At 51.9% G+C, this 13,191-nt stretch overlaps 1 protein-coding gene across 1 annotated transcript in view; it reads left to right on the top strand.

The window, feature by feature from the left end:
* The first annotated feature begins 2,795 nt into the window (after nucleotides 1-2,795).
* The window catches only part of LOC147711637 (E3 ubiquitin-protein ligase TRIM15-like), a 193,028-nt gene continuing 182,632 nt past the window's right edge, over nucleotides 2,796-13,191 (top strand). The window contains exon 1 of the mRNA XM_086920214.1: nucleotides 2,796-2,887. Within this exon, the coding sequence (XP_086776340.1) occupies nucleotides 2,882-2,887 (6 nt within the window). The 5' untranslated portion in view covers nucleotides 2,796-2,881. The remainder of the gene's footprint in view (nucleotides 2,888-13,191) is intronic.

Genomic DNA, 13,191 nt, shown 5'->3' with positions numbered 1-13,191 from the left:
CCCGATTGGTGCCATGCCGAGATAGTGGTGTTCCTTAAACCAGGCCAACCCCCAGAAGAACCATCTTCTTACCACCCCATCCTCCTCCTAAATTTGAACCCAAACTGATGGGTAAGGTCCTTGCTGACCGCCTCCACATGTGTGTCCACAAACTGATCCACCCTGACCAGGCCAGCTTCATTCTGCACCGGTCTACCCAGCACAATATTAGGCAGGTTCACAATGCCACTGTGAAGGCCCCAGAGCTGGGTTGCCCTGTGGCCATTCTTTTGGCTGATATAGATAAGGCGTTTGATTCCCTGAGTTGGACATATTTTTTTCAGCTCCTCTGATCTCTCAACTTTGGCCTACGCTTTTTGTCTTACATATAAGCATGGGCGAATGTTGCGAATCTCGCGTTCCCGAATTTTGCGGATTTGCGAACTCGCAATCCGCGAATTCTCGCGAATTTGCGGATTTTTTTTTTGTGTTTGCGCGGGTTTCTGCCAGTTCACGAGGGTTTTGTACAATTTCGCAAATTGCGAACTTACCTGTCGGGTCGCAAGTTTCGCGAACTTGTTGTTTCTACGTGTCCAGCCTGTTTGGGACACTCTTCTTCATCACTGCCACTCTCTGTCACCACTGCCACTCTCTGACTACTCATGCCACCCTCTGGCCCACCCATGCCACCCTCTGTTTCATCACAGCACCCTCTGGTTGTCCAGGCAGTGTACATTATTGTGGCAACGCAAGCACACCTTCCCTGCCTCAAGTGACCTGAATTAATTTGGGGCTGATTAATGTGTCACAGAATATTTTTTTAGCTGGCACCTGCTTCCTTAGTGCTTCCTGATTAGTGATCTTTTGCACTTGCTAAGTGCTTTCATTGTTGCAAAATTAGTTACAACACCTGCCCTGCCCCAACTGACAATAATGAATTAGGGGCTGATTAATGGATTTGAACTTCCAGCCTGGCTCCTGCTTGTCTCCCTTAGCTGTAATTCAGGACCTTTGTGGCATATGTGTAACTATTCTGAGGTTCAGAGCAGGGTCACATAATAGTTGCAACTGGCAACTGAACTCTGGAGGGGCCCCTCAGGAAGCACTACAGGAAATGGCTACTAATGATGAGCCTGAACTTTTGAACCTGGTAAGTAGTTTCAGTTTTGCTAAGATCGTATTTCTGCAATTTTGCACTTATTCGCGGGGCGCGAAGTTGTACTGGGAAGCCGCGAACTCACGCGAACAGTGCGAGCAGTGCGAGCAAAATCCGCTGCTCGCGGATTTGCGGATTTTGCGGGAGATTCGCGAATCTCGCGGATTGCGAATTTACCGAAAATCCGCAAAATCCGCGAGCGAAACGGATTTTCCGCCCATGCTTACTTACATACAAATATTACAGACCGAGCTCTCAGCCTCTGTGCGGGTAGCAGGCTTCCGGTCCGCACCCTTCCCAATACGTCGAGGTTTTAGGCAGGGTTGCCCCCTGCATTCATTGCTATTTGTGCTCGCCACAGAGCCCTTAGCATCTTGGGTGCAGCGGGACCCATTAATTTGTGGGTATGAATGGTCACAAGAACGGTCCGACAGTATTGCGCTATATGCAGACAAGGTCTTATTATTTTTAACCGATCCCGGATTTTCCCGATACTTTGGGTGTTTGGGGAGACCTCCAGCCTTGGAGACAATCCAGCGAAGTCAGTGTTATTTCCAGTTTGCGGTCACCATGGGCGCGTCTCCTGGGCTTCGCAGTTCTCTCATGCAACCAAGGGCTTCAAATATGAATATCAACGAGTGGTGGTACAGCTCATACACCGATCCAGCGTTTGCTGTGGAGTGACATGCAATAAAGGGTACCCCCCCCCCCCCCTGAGCCTCCTCCACAGTCGTAAAAACCTTGGCCACTCAACCCCCACCTGCAAAACTGCCATCCAACTCTGGAGTTATAACATGAATAAAATGGGCTGGGACGGGCGCCTGATGCAGACAGCCCCTCTGTGGCAGGGTACCTACCTGCGACCTGTTGCCGGACTTCCAGGCTTCCGAGCCTGGGACCTCATTGGAATCTCTACCCTGAGTGACATTCTGCTGGGACCCACTCTCAAATCGTTTCAGCAACTGCAGATAGAATTCCACTTGCACTGGACACAGTTTTACAAATATCTGCAGCTGCGACACGCCCGGACTCTCCTAATCTGTTCGCTGGAGGTCTACCAGAATTTCACACCCTAGAGGGACGTTTACTAATTGGGGATCTTGGCATGCATTAGATCCGGCAAATCTACCAGTCTACTATTTTTAGGCCTCACACTTGCCAAGCAGGGCATGGCCCAAACATGTAAGGGCACCTCCCCTCCATAAATGGGTGCGTGGAGAAAGGCCGCGGACAAATGCATGGAGGCTGAAATTGGAGTGTATCAGGCGTGTGGTTGTCCACAAAAATATGGTCTCACTGGGCAACATACCGCAGTAAAGACTTGTCTCCCATCAGACCCTCCCTAAACGAAGCAATCCAATCAAACTGGACCAATATTTAGTTAAGATGAGTCGCTCTGTCATCTAAACATGTACACCTGAACATTTTACTGATAGTGAAACATATAGTAACCTGTGCCAAGTTTAGTTATTGGGCCTGTATGTTCACAGGCAATGTTGTTTGAATATAATTGGTACCATCTCATATAAACTGTATCCAAAATGTATGCTTCGAGCACCGCCCGCTATGTACTGTTAAAGTCAATAAAATGTATTAATAATAAAAAGACTGCACTCCATATATCTACACTTATTTCTTGCACTTTCATCTCTGCAGGTAACACTTCAAGAGTGGTTGCGTCTTCTGAAGAAAGAGGACAAATATTTTCAGGAGTCTAAAATCAAGGAAGAAGAACAGTATCAAACCATGAGGGTGAGTGGCTGCAGTGAGTGCTGTGTCTGTGTATGTCCCTGCCCATGTCTTTTTGTGATCTCTTAGAGTTCAAGAACGCAGAGGATGATGAGTCACCCTACAAACTGTGTCATGGTCCCCAGCAAATGAATATACTGACAGGAGTCACTGCACTTGGATATTGGGAATGCATTCGGCCAAAGGTTCATCCTAAAAAAAATCATAAAATCAAGAATTACTCTTTTGATACTAAGGTAGTACTTGCACACTTACACTGTGTGTGTTAGAGTATGTGCACAGGTGTGGCATTATCTGACTGTGAGTATGTGCCAGTGCGTGTGTGTGTGCACATGCATGTGTGTGTGCGTGCATGTTCACACTTAGACACATGTCTAAGTATTTGTTCAAGTATGGATGGCCCTGGAGTTATCTGATGGAGTGCATGCATGTCTGAGCATCTCTATATCTGTCTATTTTTTGGGCTTGGATTAGTGCTTGTGTGTGTCTGCATATGCATATATAGGTTTTGAGACACAGAGTATGCAAATACATGTGTGTGTCTATGTGCATGTGTGGTTGAGAGTTGTGTATGCTTTAGTCTCTGGGTTTGTACTTACGTATGTGGATGCTTCTATGAGTTTGCGTATCACAAGGTGTGATATATGCATACGTCTGGAGTTACGCAACATGAGATTTTATATGCATCTTTGTGTGAGTATATATATGTATGGATGTGTAATTCTGTGCCTGCATGGAATGAAGATATCATCTGTGAGTCTTTACAAGGTTTGTGTGTGAGTGTGCACATGAATGTGTGCATTTGTAGGAGTGTGTAGCTCTGGGAGTGTGTGTGCATGGATCTGGAGTTATACATCTGTGAGACTTTATATGCATCTGTGTGGGAGTACATATATGCATGGATGTGTGCCTCTGTGCTGTGAGTCTGTGCATGCATGGACTGAGGATATCCACCTGTGAGTTTGTACAAGGTTTGTGTGTGAGTCTGGAAATGTATGTCTGGTTCTGTGTGGGTGTGTACCTCTGTGGGTTGTGTATGCGGGGATCAGTAATGATCTATACATCCATCAGACTGAGCAAGCCTGGTGTAAGCCCCTTCCTAAATAAAGGTTTTATCAGTGTAATCATGCTATGGTATTGTATATACATCAACAAACCACAGAACATCCAAGAGAGTTCATCTAAGTAAAAAACAATGATCAACCACAGTACATCAGAGCACACCCGCTCACTATATCTATGATCCAACAAGATAGTGAGACAAAAAATGGTGGAGATTCTTTCACAAGATGCGTTCCAATTTTCCTTGTCAAGTGTCCTTTCAATAAAGTTTCAAGCACAATCCTGAATCAGGTCTTTTCCGTTTAACTTTTATTTCCAATTTTCCAAACACACGAAGAACAGCAGCCAACGTGCGTTTCGCCCAATGAGCTTTTTCAAGGCTCTGAAGACTGTTATGTCGCGTGCCTATGTAACACTATGGGAGCATGCATTCTGGCTGTTAATCATCTGTAATGCATGCTCCGATAGTGAAATTGAAAGTGAGGTTCATCCCTGCACCCTGTGCAGGGATCAACAGGGGTGCACCATAGATGCCCCCTCTGCCTCCAACCAGGGACCGTGCATCAAAGGAGGCCTTGCTGGGGGCTCCCAAACATGCTTTCGACATGGTTTCCATGTCGGACAGACCGGCCCTTGAAATTACAGGCCGGCTGCCATCTGGCGGATGGGGTCGCGAGCCCGCCGGAAGCCAGCCGTAATGACCGGCCGGTTTACTTTCCGACCGCGCATTTCTTATATCTCATCTTGATTAGGTGGTCGGAAAGTAAACCAACTGGCACATTATGATGCGGCCTGTGAGAAGTTGGCCTGGTAAATGATGTCCACTAGTCTAGTGGGCACCTAGCACCAGTATAAACTACCCTTATTGATGGTAGGTTGTAAAGTCAACCTTATAGAAAGCTATCCTAGTGGTAGCTGTGGAGAGCAGCTTTCAGGCGAGTTAAGCTAGTTGTTTTACCAATTATAATCTCTTGAATGATCAAATGAAAGCACACCACACAAGGTATATATCAAATATATATGTATTTATTCTAAATACAACCCCTCTGGACTCTTTATGAGGTCAGAGTTAAAAGTACAATACAAGGAACTTAATTAGCATATGATAAGTTGCACAGTATATGTTATGCCCTAGGGGCCCCACAAACCATATACTAAAATAGTGATATAAGAATGACGTGAGAGTTATAAAGCAGGCCTAGGGCCTGTAGAACCGCTATAACCACCTAAGGTTAGAATGCAGGAGGGGGGCGCTAGAGGGCGCACGAGTGGAATGGCTGCATAGTCTCGCAGCTCCCGCTCCTTGGGACATTATCCTGACACTATCCTTCACCACGGGATTAATATTCGCCTGAATTCCCGACGATCTGCAGCGGGGCTTCTGTCCCTGTACTCGGTCCAAGTTTGAAGGCGCTGGGAGGCTCGGGGCCGGAGCTGTGCCGCCGTGAATAATTGCCGGCACCTGACCTGGTGCGGAGGAGTGCGCGCGGCCGGCTGTGACGGACTGCGGCAGGCCGGGGTCGACCACGAGGGAGTAGGCCTCTCCTCGGTGCGGCTGGCAAACCCCTGGACAGGACGTCGCCGGCGGACACACGGCAGAGGTGAGAGGCGGGTTGCCCGGCGGTACGGGGCCCCCCCGCCCCCCCCACCCACTGTCCTCGTTGCCCACCCTAAGGAAGGGACATTACTGTTGGCCATTATCCTCCTGTGTTGCGGGCTGCCGGGGGGCGGGTGCCGCGCTGCCTGCTCGATCCCCGGGGAGCGCTGGCCTGGCTGGAGAGTGGCGGCGCAGGGGATTGAACTGCTCGGCGGGTGGGCTGCCTGTCGGACCAGAGCCCTCAAGCCTGTAGCTTCTGCTGATCCGGGCTCTGGCCGGCCCCGGCCGTCTGCATTGTGCCTGCCATTGAGACGCTGTCCCTTGCTGTTAGCTGGCCGCACTTCCTAGATAGGAGGAACTGGGACTCTCATTGCTCCCCATCGACTCACCTGGCATCACTCCACTCATGCATAGCTGTGCTGAGCGGGACGGACGTGCAGTGCCTACCCCGGATTGACCACCAAACCTGCGGGGCACACCATCCTTGAAGCTCGGCTGCCCTACCGCTTACACTAGTCTGGGCTTGTTGTGCAGCTACCTTGCACTGCAGGGATACGAGGCGGGGCCTCGCCATTATTGCTACCTGAGCTCTGCTGCCCCCCTCCCGGCCGCCAAGCCGCACAGACTCTGCATGGACTCACTGAGACCCCACGCCTTTATCGCCTAGTTCCTCGCTGGGCAACTCACACGCTACCCTGCTAAGCTCTCGCTGTGGCCCTACCTCCGGGCGTAAGTAGCTTTGCCTGACGCCCCGCAGAGCCTCTCCAGCTCACAACCCTGGAGTTTCGTGCCCCGGCGCCATCATGGTGCGGCCGGAGAACCGCCAAACCAAGCTCAGCTTCGATGCCGCGAAGAAAGGCGCAAAGTCGACGCAGCCGGACCCGGACCCTAGCACATCGTCCCCGAAGGCCACCGTCTCCTCAGCTAAGGATGCTGACTTGACCAGCCTGATACAGGAGGTACGGCAGGGCTTTGCCACTGTTGTGGAGAAAGTTGATGGTGTCACTGCTCGGCTGGACGCACTGGTACACAAGGTAGACCGCCACGAGGAGCGCATCACGGCTGCGGAGCAACGTATCTCCGACACCTCAGACGTTGCCACGTCTCACACCACTCAACTGTCCAGGATGGACAACCTTCTCCGGATCATTGCAGCAAAAAATGAGGATTTGGAGGCCCGTAGTCGCCGGAACAACATACGGGTCACCAATGTGCCGGAATCCACAGATACGGGCAGAATGGAGCTGTACATCGAGAAGCTGCTTAAGGGTTCCATCGGCGAGGATGCTTTCTCACCTCAGTTCATTGTGGAGAGGGCGCACCGCTCCTTGGCGCCTATGCCCAAACCTGGACTGCCGCCGCGCCCCATAATTGCTCGGCTGCTGAATTACCGCGACCGGGACACTGCACTCCGAGCGGCCCGGTCTCAAAGATCGCTGCAATATAATGGAGTCACCTTCTCCATCTACCCAGACTTCACGCCAATGGTGCAGGAGGAGCGGCGCAAGTTTCTTCCTGTGAAGAAAAAGCTACGAGAGGCCCAGATCGATTATGCACTTCTGTATCCTGCAAAGCTGAGAATCACCCACCAGGGCAAGCAACGGTTCTTCACCAATCCACAGAAAGTAGAAGACTTTCTCAAATCACTCCAGAGAGCGCGCAGGGAGGACCGAGACGCGGAGGAGGACCAGGACGATGCAGACTTGTCCCCGGCACCACATGAAGACTGACTGCTGCCAATCACTGCACTTTGCACCCTGTTTGCCTTAGGATATGGGCTTCCCAGACATTGGTGCACAGACACGTGAGACCGGATGGGCAGTGACCCCGCATGGACTCTTCATTCCTGTGGTAATGTAACCCAAGGACCACTTTCCTGGCCTTAATCTCCTCCGAGGGCGGTACAGATACGGAGCTGGGGTCTAGGAAGTGGCTGTGCGTACTCTGTCTTACCCCCACTGGGAGATCCCCTTTGACTTGCTGGCGTTTCAGCTGTTCATGTTGCTTAAGTTTGGGAGGAAGGGAGGGGGGTGGGTTACTGGGTGGGAACACTTGGCTGCTGGCATGATTGGGATGCTGGGGTGGGTGGGGGGGAGGGTTGGATCTTTTTCTTGTTCTTCGAGGCAATCATTTCTTGGACTGTATGCTTGGACTCTACCTTGGTGTGAGCGCCGGTGCTGGTGGTGCGGAGGTGATTTAATCATGCTGCCTATGATGGCACGGTTATGGTTCTTGTTGTGCTATCCATGGCCACTCCTGCAGTTAACACGCAATTAACTTGTTTATCCTGGAATATAAGAGGGTTGAATGATGCCAGAAAATGTCGAAATGTCATTGCCTATCTCGATAGACACCACGTGCAGGTTGCAATGTTGCAGGAAACACATCTGTCACCACAGGGCGGGACATCTTTCGCGAGTAGATGGGCCGGAGAACGTGTTTTCTCCTCCTATTCCACCTATTCGAGGGGAGTCGCCATCCTCATAGCCCGCAAAATCCCATTTCAAAAGTATGGGGACTTCCTTGACGGGGAGGGCAGATATGCGCTGCTATGGGGCAGAATAGGCCGCGACACCTTCACATTTGTAACCATGTACGCACCTAATGTCGACACCCCAGCTTTTTTCACTACTCTGTGGGGCAAAATCCTCTCTATCGCATCCAGACACGTAGTATGGGGAGGGGACTTTAACCTGGCGATGCAACCACATCTAGATAGAGCGGACGGGGTCTGTACCTACAAGTCCAAGGCACGAGAGGCGCTGGAGGGCATCGTCGAGGAGGGCGGACTGTTGGATGCCTGGCGACACTTGCACCCCCTGGGACGGGAGGGCACACACTTTACATCATATACCGGGACCTGGGCACGCCTAGATTATTTTCTCATCACAAGGGATGTTGCTGTCGAACTGGTGGGGGTTCGTCACCTACCGCGGACATACTCTGATCACAGCCCTGTATTGCTTCATTTTCGCACACCGGGTTGGGACAGCCCTCGCCCGCAATGGCGCCTTCGCCCCGAAATCCTCCTAGATAACCTATTTCGCACTGAACTGGGGGAGGAGATTGCAGATTTCTTCACTAGAAATAAGGGGTCGGTGGACTCTGTTGAACATATATGGGAGGCATTCAAGGTAACGATCAGGGGATATTGCATTTCCAAAGGCCATGGTGTACTACGCGCTATCCTTGCATCCCTTAGCACATTGGAGACAGAACTGCGGGATTTAGAACTAAGGATGGTGTCCAGTCGCAGCCCCGACCTGCAGGCCACATTTAGGGAAAAGCTGTCACAATATGAGGAGGAGGCTGCGCGAGAAGCAAAATTCAGGGGTAAACACTGGCAGGCCCGCAAATATTGTGAAGGGGACAGACCCGGGAGGGCACTTGCTGCGATTACACAACCACCGCGAGCCCGCAACACTGTTTTGGAACTCAGCGACGCCACTGGCATTACTGTTAGGGACTCCGATGCGATCCTCGCTACCTTCGTGGCACATTACCATTCACTCTATACCTCCACGGTGGGGCCCGATGTATCCTATACTGACTATCTCGGCGACGTCGCACTATGTTGGCTCAGTGATGGCGATAGGGCGTTCCTTGCAGCGCCGTTTGAGCTGGATGAGGTGCGTGAGGCCATTATGTCCCTCAAGAACGGCAAAGCCCCAGGACTTGATGGCATACCAGCCGAATTCTACAAAGCTTACATTGACATTATGGCCCCGGTGCTCAGCAAAGTTTTCTCAGAATCCCTGTGCGATGGGGTGCTCCCCGGTACCATGCGCGAAGTGGTGATTACATCTCTCCTTAAACCCGATAAGGACCCCAAATCCTGTAATTCTTATCGCCCGCTCTCCCTCCTAAATTGTGACGTAAAGATACTTGCCAAAGTCTTGGCCACCCGGCTGTCGCTATTAATGACCAGACTGGTACTGCCCGACCAATCAGGCTTTGTGGCGGGTAGGTCCACCTCTCACAACCTTCGTACGCTCTTATCCCTGCTCCGCACAGTGCACCCCGACACACCCGTGGCGGCCATTTTCCTTGACGCTACCAAGGCATTCGACTCTGTTGAATGGCCATACCTGTTCTCAGTGCTGGCTGGTATGGGATTTCCCAAACTGTTTATTTCTTGGGTCCACCTGCTGTATACTCGCCCTATGGCACGAGTATTGATCAATGGCCATTTATCTCAGCCCATTGCACTGACCAGGGGTACGAGGCAGGGGTGCCCTCTCTCCCCCTTATTGTTCGCCATAGCTGTTGAGCCTCTCGCCTGTCGATTACGCCAGCTACATCGCGGCGGCGCGGTGCAATGCTTGCAGCGCCAGATTGATGTGTCCCTCTACGCGGATGACATCACACTGTATGTCAAACATCCCGGAATATATCTTAATCCGTTACTCAGGGAATTTGTACTGTTCGGCGGGATGTCAGGTGTCCAAATCAACTGGTCCAAGTCGCAGCTCTTCCCCCTGACCGATGCGGTGGCTGAATTCCCCCTCGATTACCCCCTCGAGTGGTGTCGGTCTGACCTCCGATATCTCGGGGTCTGCATTTCGCGAGACAGAGATGAGACGCTACGGTCCAACTACGGGGTGGCGGTGACCAAACTGATTGCTTCAGTGGACCGCTGGATCACCCTGCCGCTATCCATGGCCGGGAGAGCGTCGCTCATAAAAATGGTGGTGCTCCCCCGCTTTCTTTACCTATTCCTCAATATACCTTATTTCCCTGGCGCTCATTTCTTTCGAACATTGCGGTCGGAGCTGCGACGGCTTTTTTGGGGTGGCAAGAATCCCCGACTCAAGTGGTCCGTCCTTACCCTCCCATACGAGAAGGGTGGCTTCGATGTCCCTGATTTCGAGGCCTACTATCAGTGTGCGCAGGCACATTTTGCTTACCACTGGATGGCCCCTACTCCCTTTATGCCGCATGTAGCGGTGGAGGATTGGATCGCTCATCCTCTCCCGCTTAATGGCTTACTTCACTGTCCTGAATCTGCCATTACCACACCAAATACGTCGGTCTCCTGCACATTAGATGCATGGCGCCGCATCACCAAGAGCTTGGCTTGCGCTCTCCTCTACTCGCCCAAGTTACCGCTCGTACACCACCCTAATCTCACCCTTTTGGGGGAACTGGGCTTTCGCAACCTCTGTGCGAAGCTGCGGGTTTCTTGCTGGGGAGACCTATTCTCCAGTGGCATTTTCAGGTCAGTGGACCTGTTCTTTGCTGAACATGACCGCACTCCCCTTGACCTCTTCTATTATGTACGGCTGCGGGCGGGGATGAGAGACATCCTGCCAGACTTTCCCAGCGAGCCCGACACCCTGCCACCGCTACACTTTTTATTGAATTCACAGGATGGGGCCCACCTGGTCTCCGGCCTTTATCGTCAACTCAGGGGCGCTACCCTGGTGCCTGAATCCAATGCGCGGCTGCGTTGGTCTACCGAACTCGATATCGACATATCTGACGAGCAGTGGCACCGCTGCTGCGCACTCACCTCTCGCATATCTGCCAACAGCAGACTAAAGATCATTCATTATAAATTCTTGCAGCGCGTGTATTACACGCCGGTGAGGAAGAAGCGATTCGGCTTGGCGGATGACGACCGTTGTGAACGCTGCCGTGTCGCTGGTGCCGACTTCCTTCACTTGGCGTGGGCATGCCCTCAGGTGGCGAATTACTGGCAACAAGTGCTGGACGCTCTTGCAGAGATGGTTGAGGAGACCGTGCCCTTTGACCCACTGGTGGCCCTACTCGGAGACACTGTACTGTTTCCCAGATCCTGTCGGAAATTCGTTGACACTGCGCTTCTGCTGGCCAGGAGACGTGTGGCGTGCCGGTGGGGAAGGGGCAGAGCGCCCAAATTTAAGGACTGGCTGGGTGACTTAACTTACTGCCAAGACCAGCATACGACATTTGCTGAACTATTGCCCATTTCGAGTCGCCCCGGCGACATTTGGGATCCACTGGTGCGTTATCTACTCGCGCGTTCAGACGATGTAGACCAGACAGATATACAACCCATCATAGATTAGTACACTGCTCCAATGCTGGACCTGGCTGGGGACCCTGTTTCTGTGTGCATGCCTCCTCCTTGTGCTATTCAGATGGCCCCCCCCCCTAGTTTCGACCACTGTACACTCGCCAAACCCCCCACATCCCCCCCTGACCCCAAGCGGTACCCGCACCACGGCACTATTCTCTTAGATTACCACATCACTTTCTTACTTGCACGCGGTCTATCTATGCCCTACCTGCAGTATGACACAGCGCCCTCTGATGGCTGTCTCTCTGGAGCTCCATACCTGACCTGCCCTCTGGCTTATGGGGGCCCTCTTGCTGGGACGGCTATGACTCGTACACATACTTCTGCACACCTCCGCTCACGCGGGGCACCACACCAACTCACTGACGCTTCATTTGCCATGTAGTCATGATTTGCCTCTTCGTTACTACACTATTGGGTTGCTTTGTTAAGTTGTTTTGAACACCAAAAATGGAGAAGGATGGGCGTCCTTTTTTTTTTCTCCAATGGAAAACACTGTTCTGCTGCTGTTCATCCTCCCCTACTGTGCACCATCGGTGGCGCTGCCCCCACTTCATTTCCCCCATACATTGCCGCCGGGCCCCCGGGATGCCGGTAACAAGGCCGTGTTCATTTCCATTTCTTATTGCTGCCGGCCTCCGGGTTGTGGGCACGACAAGCTGTGTAACATGTCTCCAATTACACAATAAAGCAGATTTGAACACCAAAAAAAAAAAAGGTTAGAATGCAGGAGGCCCACTGAGGAAGAGTGCAGTGTCTAAACACAGCCGCGGATCACCTTTGACTTTGTATGGAGAACGAACAAGTTACAATTTTAAAGATTAAGGGCACTTCTAGGTGAACTACGATGGAACCCTTTTAGACTAGGACACTTCGAGAGTCAAGACCCATGGGAGCACCAGAGTACTCGTGTTACCTCGTCCAGGGAAGCCGGGTGCATAGTTGTCGAGTTTCGTCGTCGATTCCTATGGAGAGCTGCGAAGAAATGCTGCAGGCGACCAGAGGAAAAGTGTCAGGGTGGATCCATGGTGGATCGGAGATGTGAAGAACCTGAAAGCAGAGGAGGCAGAGTCTGGGTCACTAGCCAGTGACCAGGATGGCGAGGAGAAGATCCCAGCCGATATCGGGTGATTTCAGGTGAAAGAGGTGAAGCTTGACTCTTCAGCCATGAGGACCAGGAGGCCGACGACGACCAGAAGCTGGATTTGAGCTGTCCCACTAAGGATCTAGTAGACTGCAGTGTAGGAATCCGGAGTCGGCCCAACAAGCCTTAACAGCAACCCATGCAAGATGACAAGATTGGCTTCGGTGCAGACCAACAAGGTCTGAGGAACTCCTCTTGGAGAGGAGTGGGAGCTTGTCTGGAGCAACCAGGAAGGCTCACTAAATCTAAGATGGCCCTACGTGGGGGCTCACTAGCCAAAGGACTTGGAACCGCAAAGGGGCCTCGAGTGGAAATGCATAAATCGGGCCCACGGGACACTCGTGGAGTGTAGGCCTCTGAGCTTCGGTGCAAAAGGTGCACGGGGCAGGGGCTTCAAATACCCCAATGCACAACTTCAGGATACCTCTGGAGGTGCAGTTGCA

Source organism: Lissotriton vulgaris, chromosome 5 (genome assembly GCF_964263255.1).
Source record: "Lissotriton vulgaris chromosome 5, aLisVul1.2, whole genome shotgun sequence".
Classification (NCBI taxonomy): Eukaryota; Metazoa; Chordata; class Amphibia; order Caudata; family Salamandridae; genus Lissotriton; species Lissotriton vulgaris.
The sequence above is the reverse complement of the archived record's forward strand: the minus strand, read 5'-3'. Positions and strand labels throughout refer to the sequence as shown.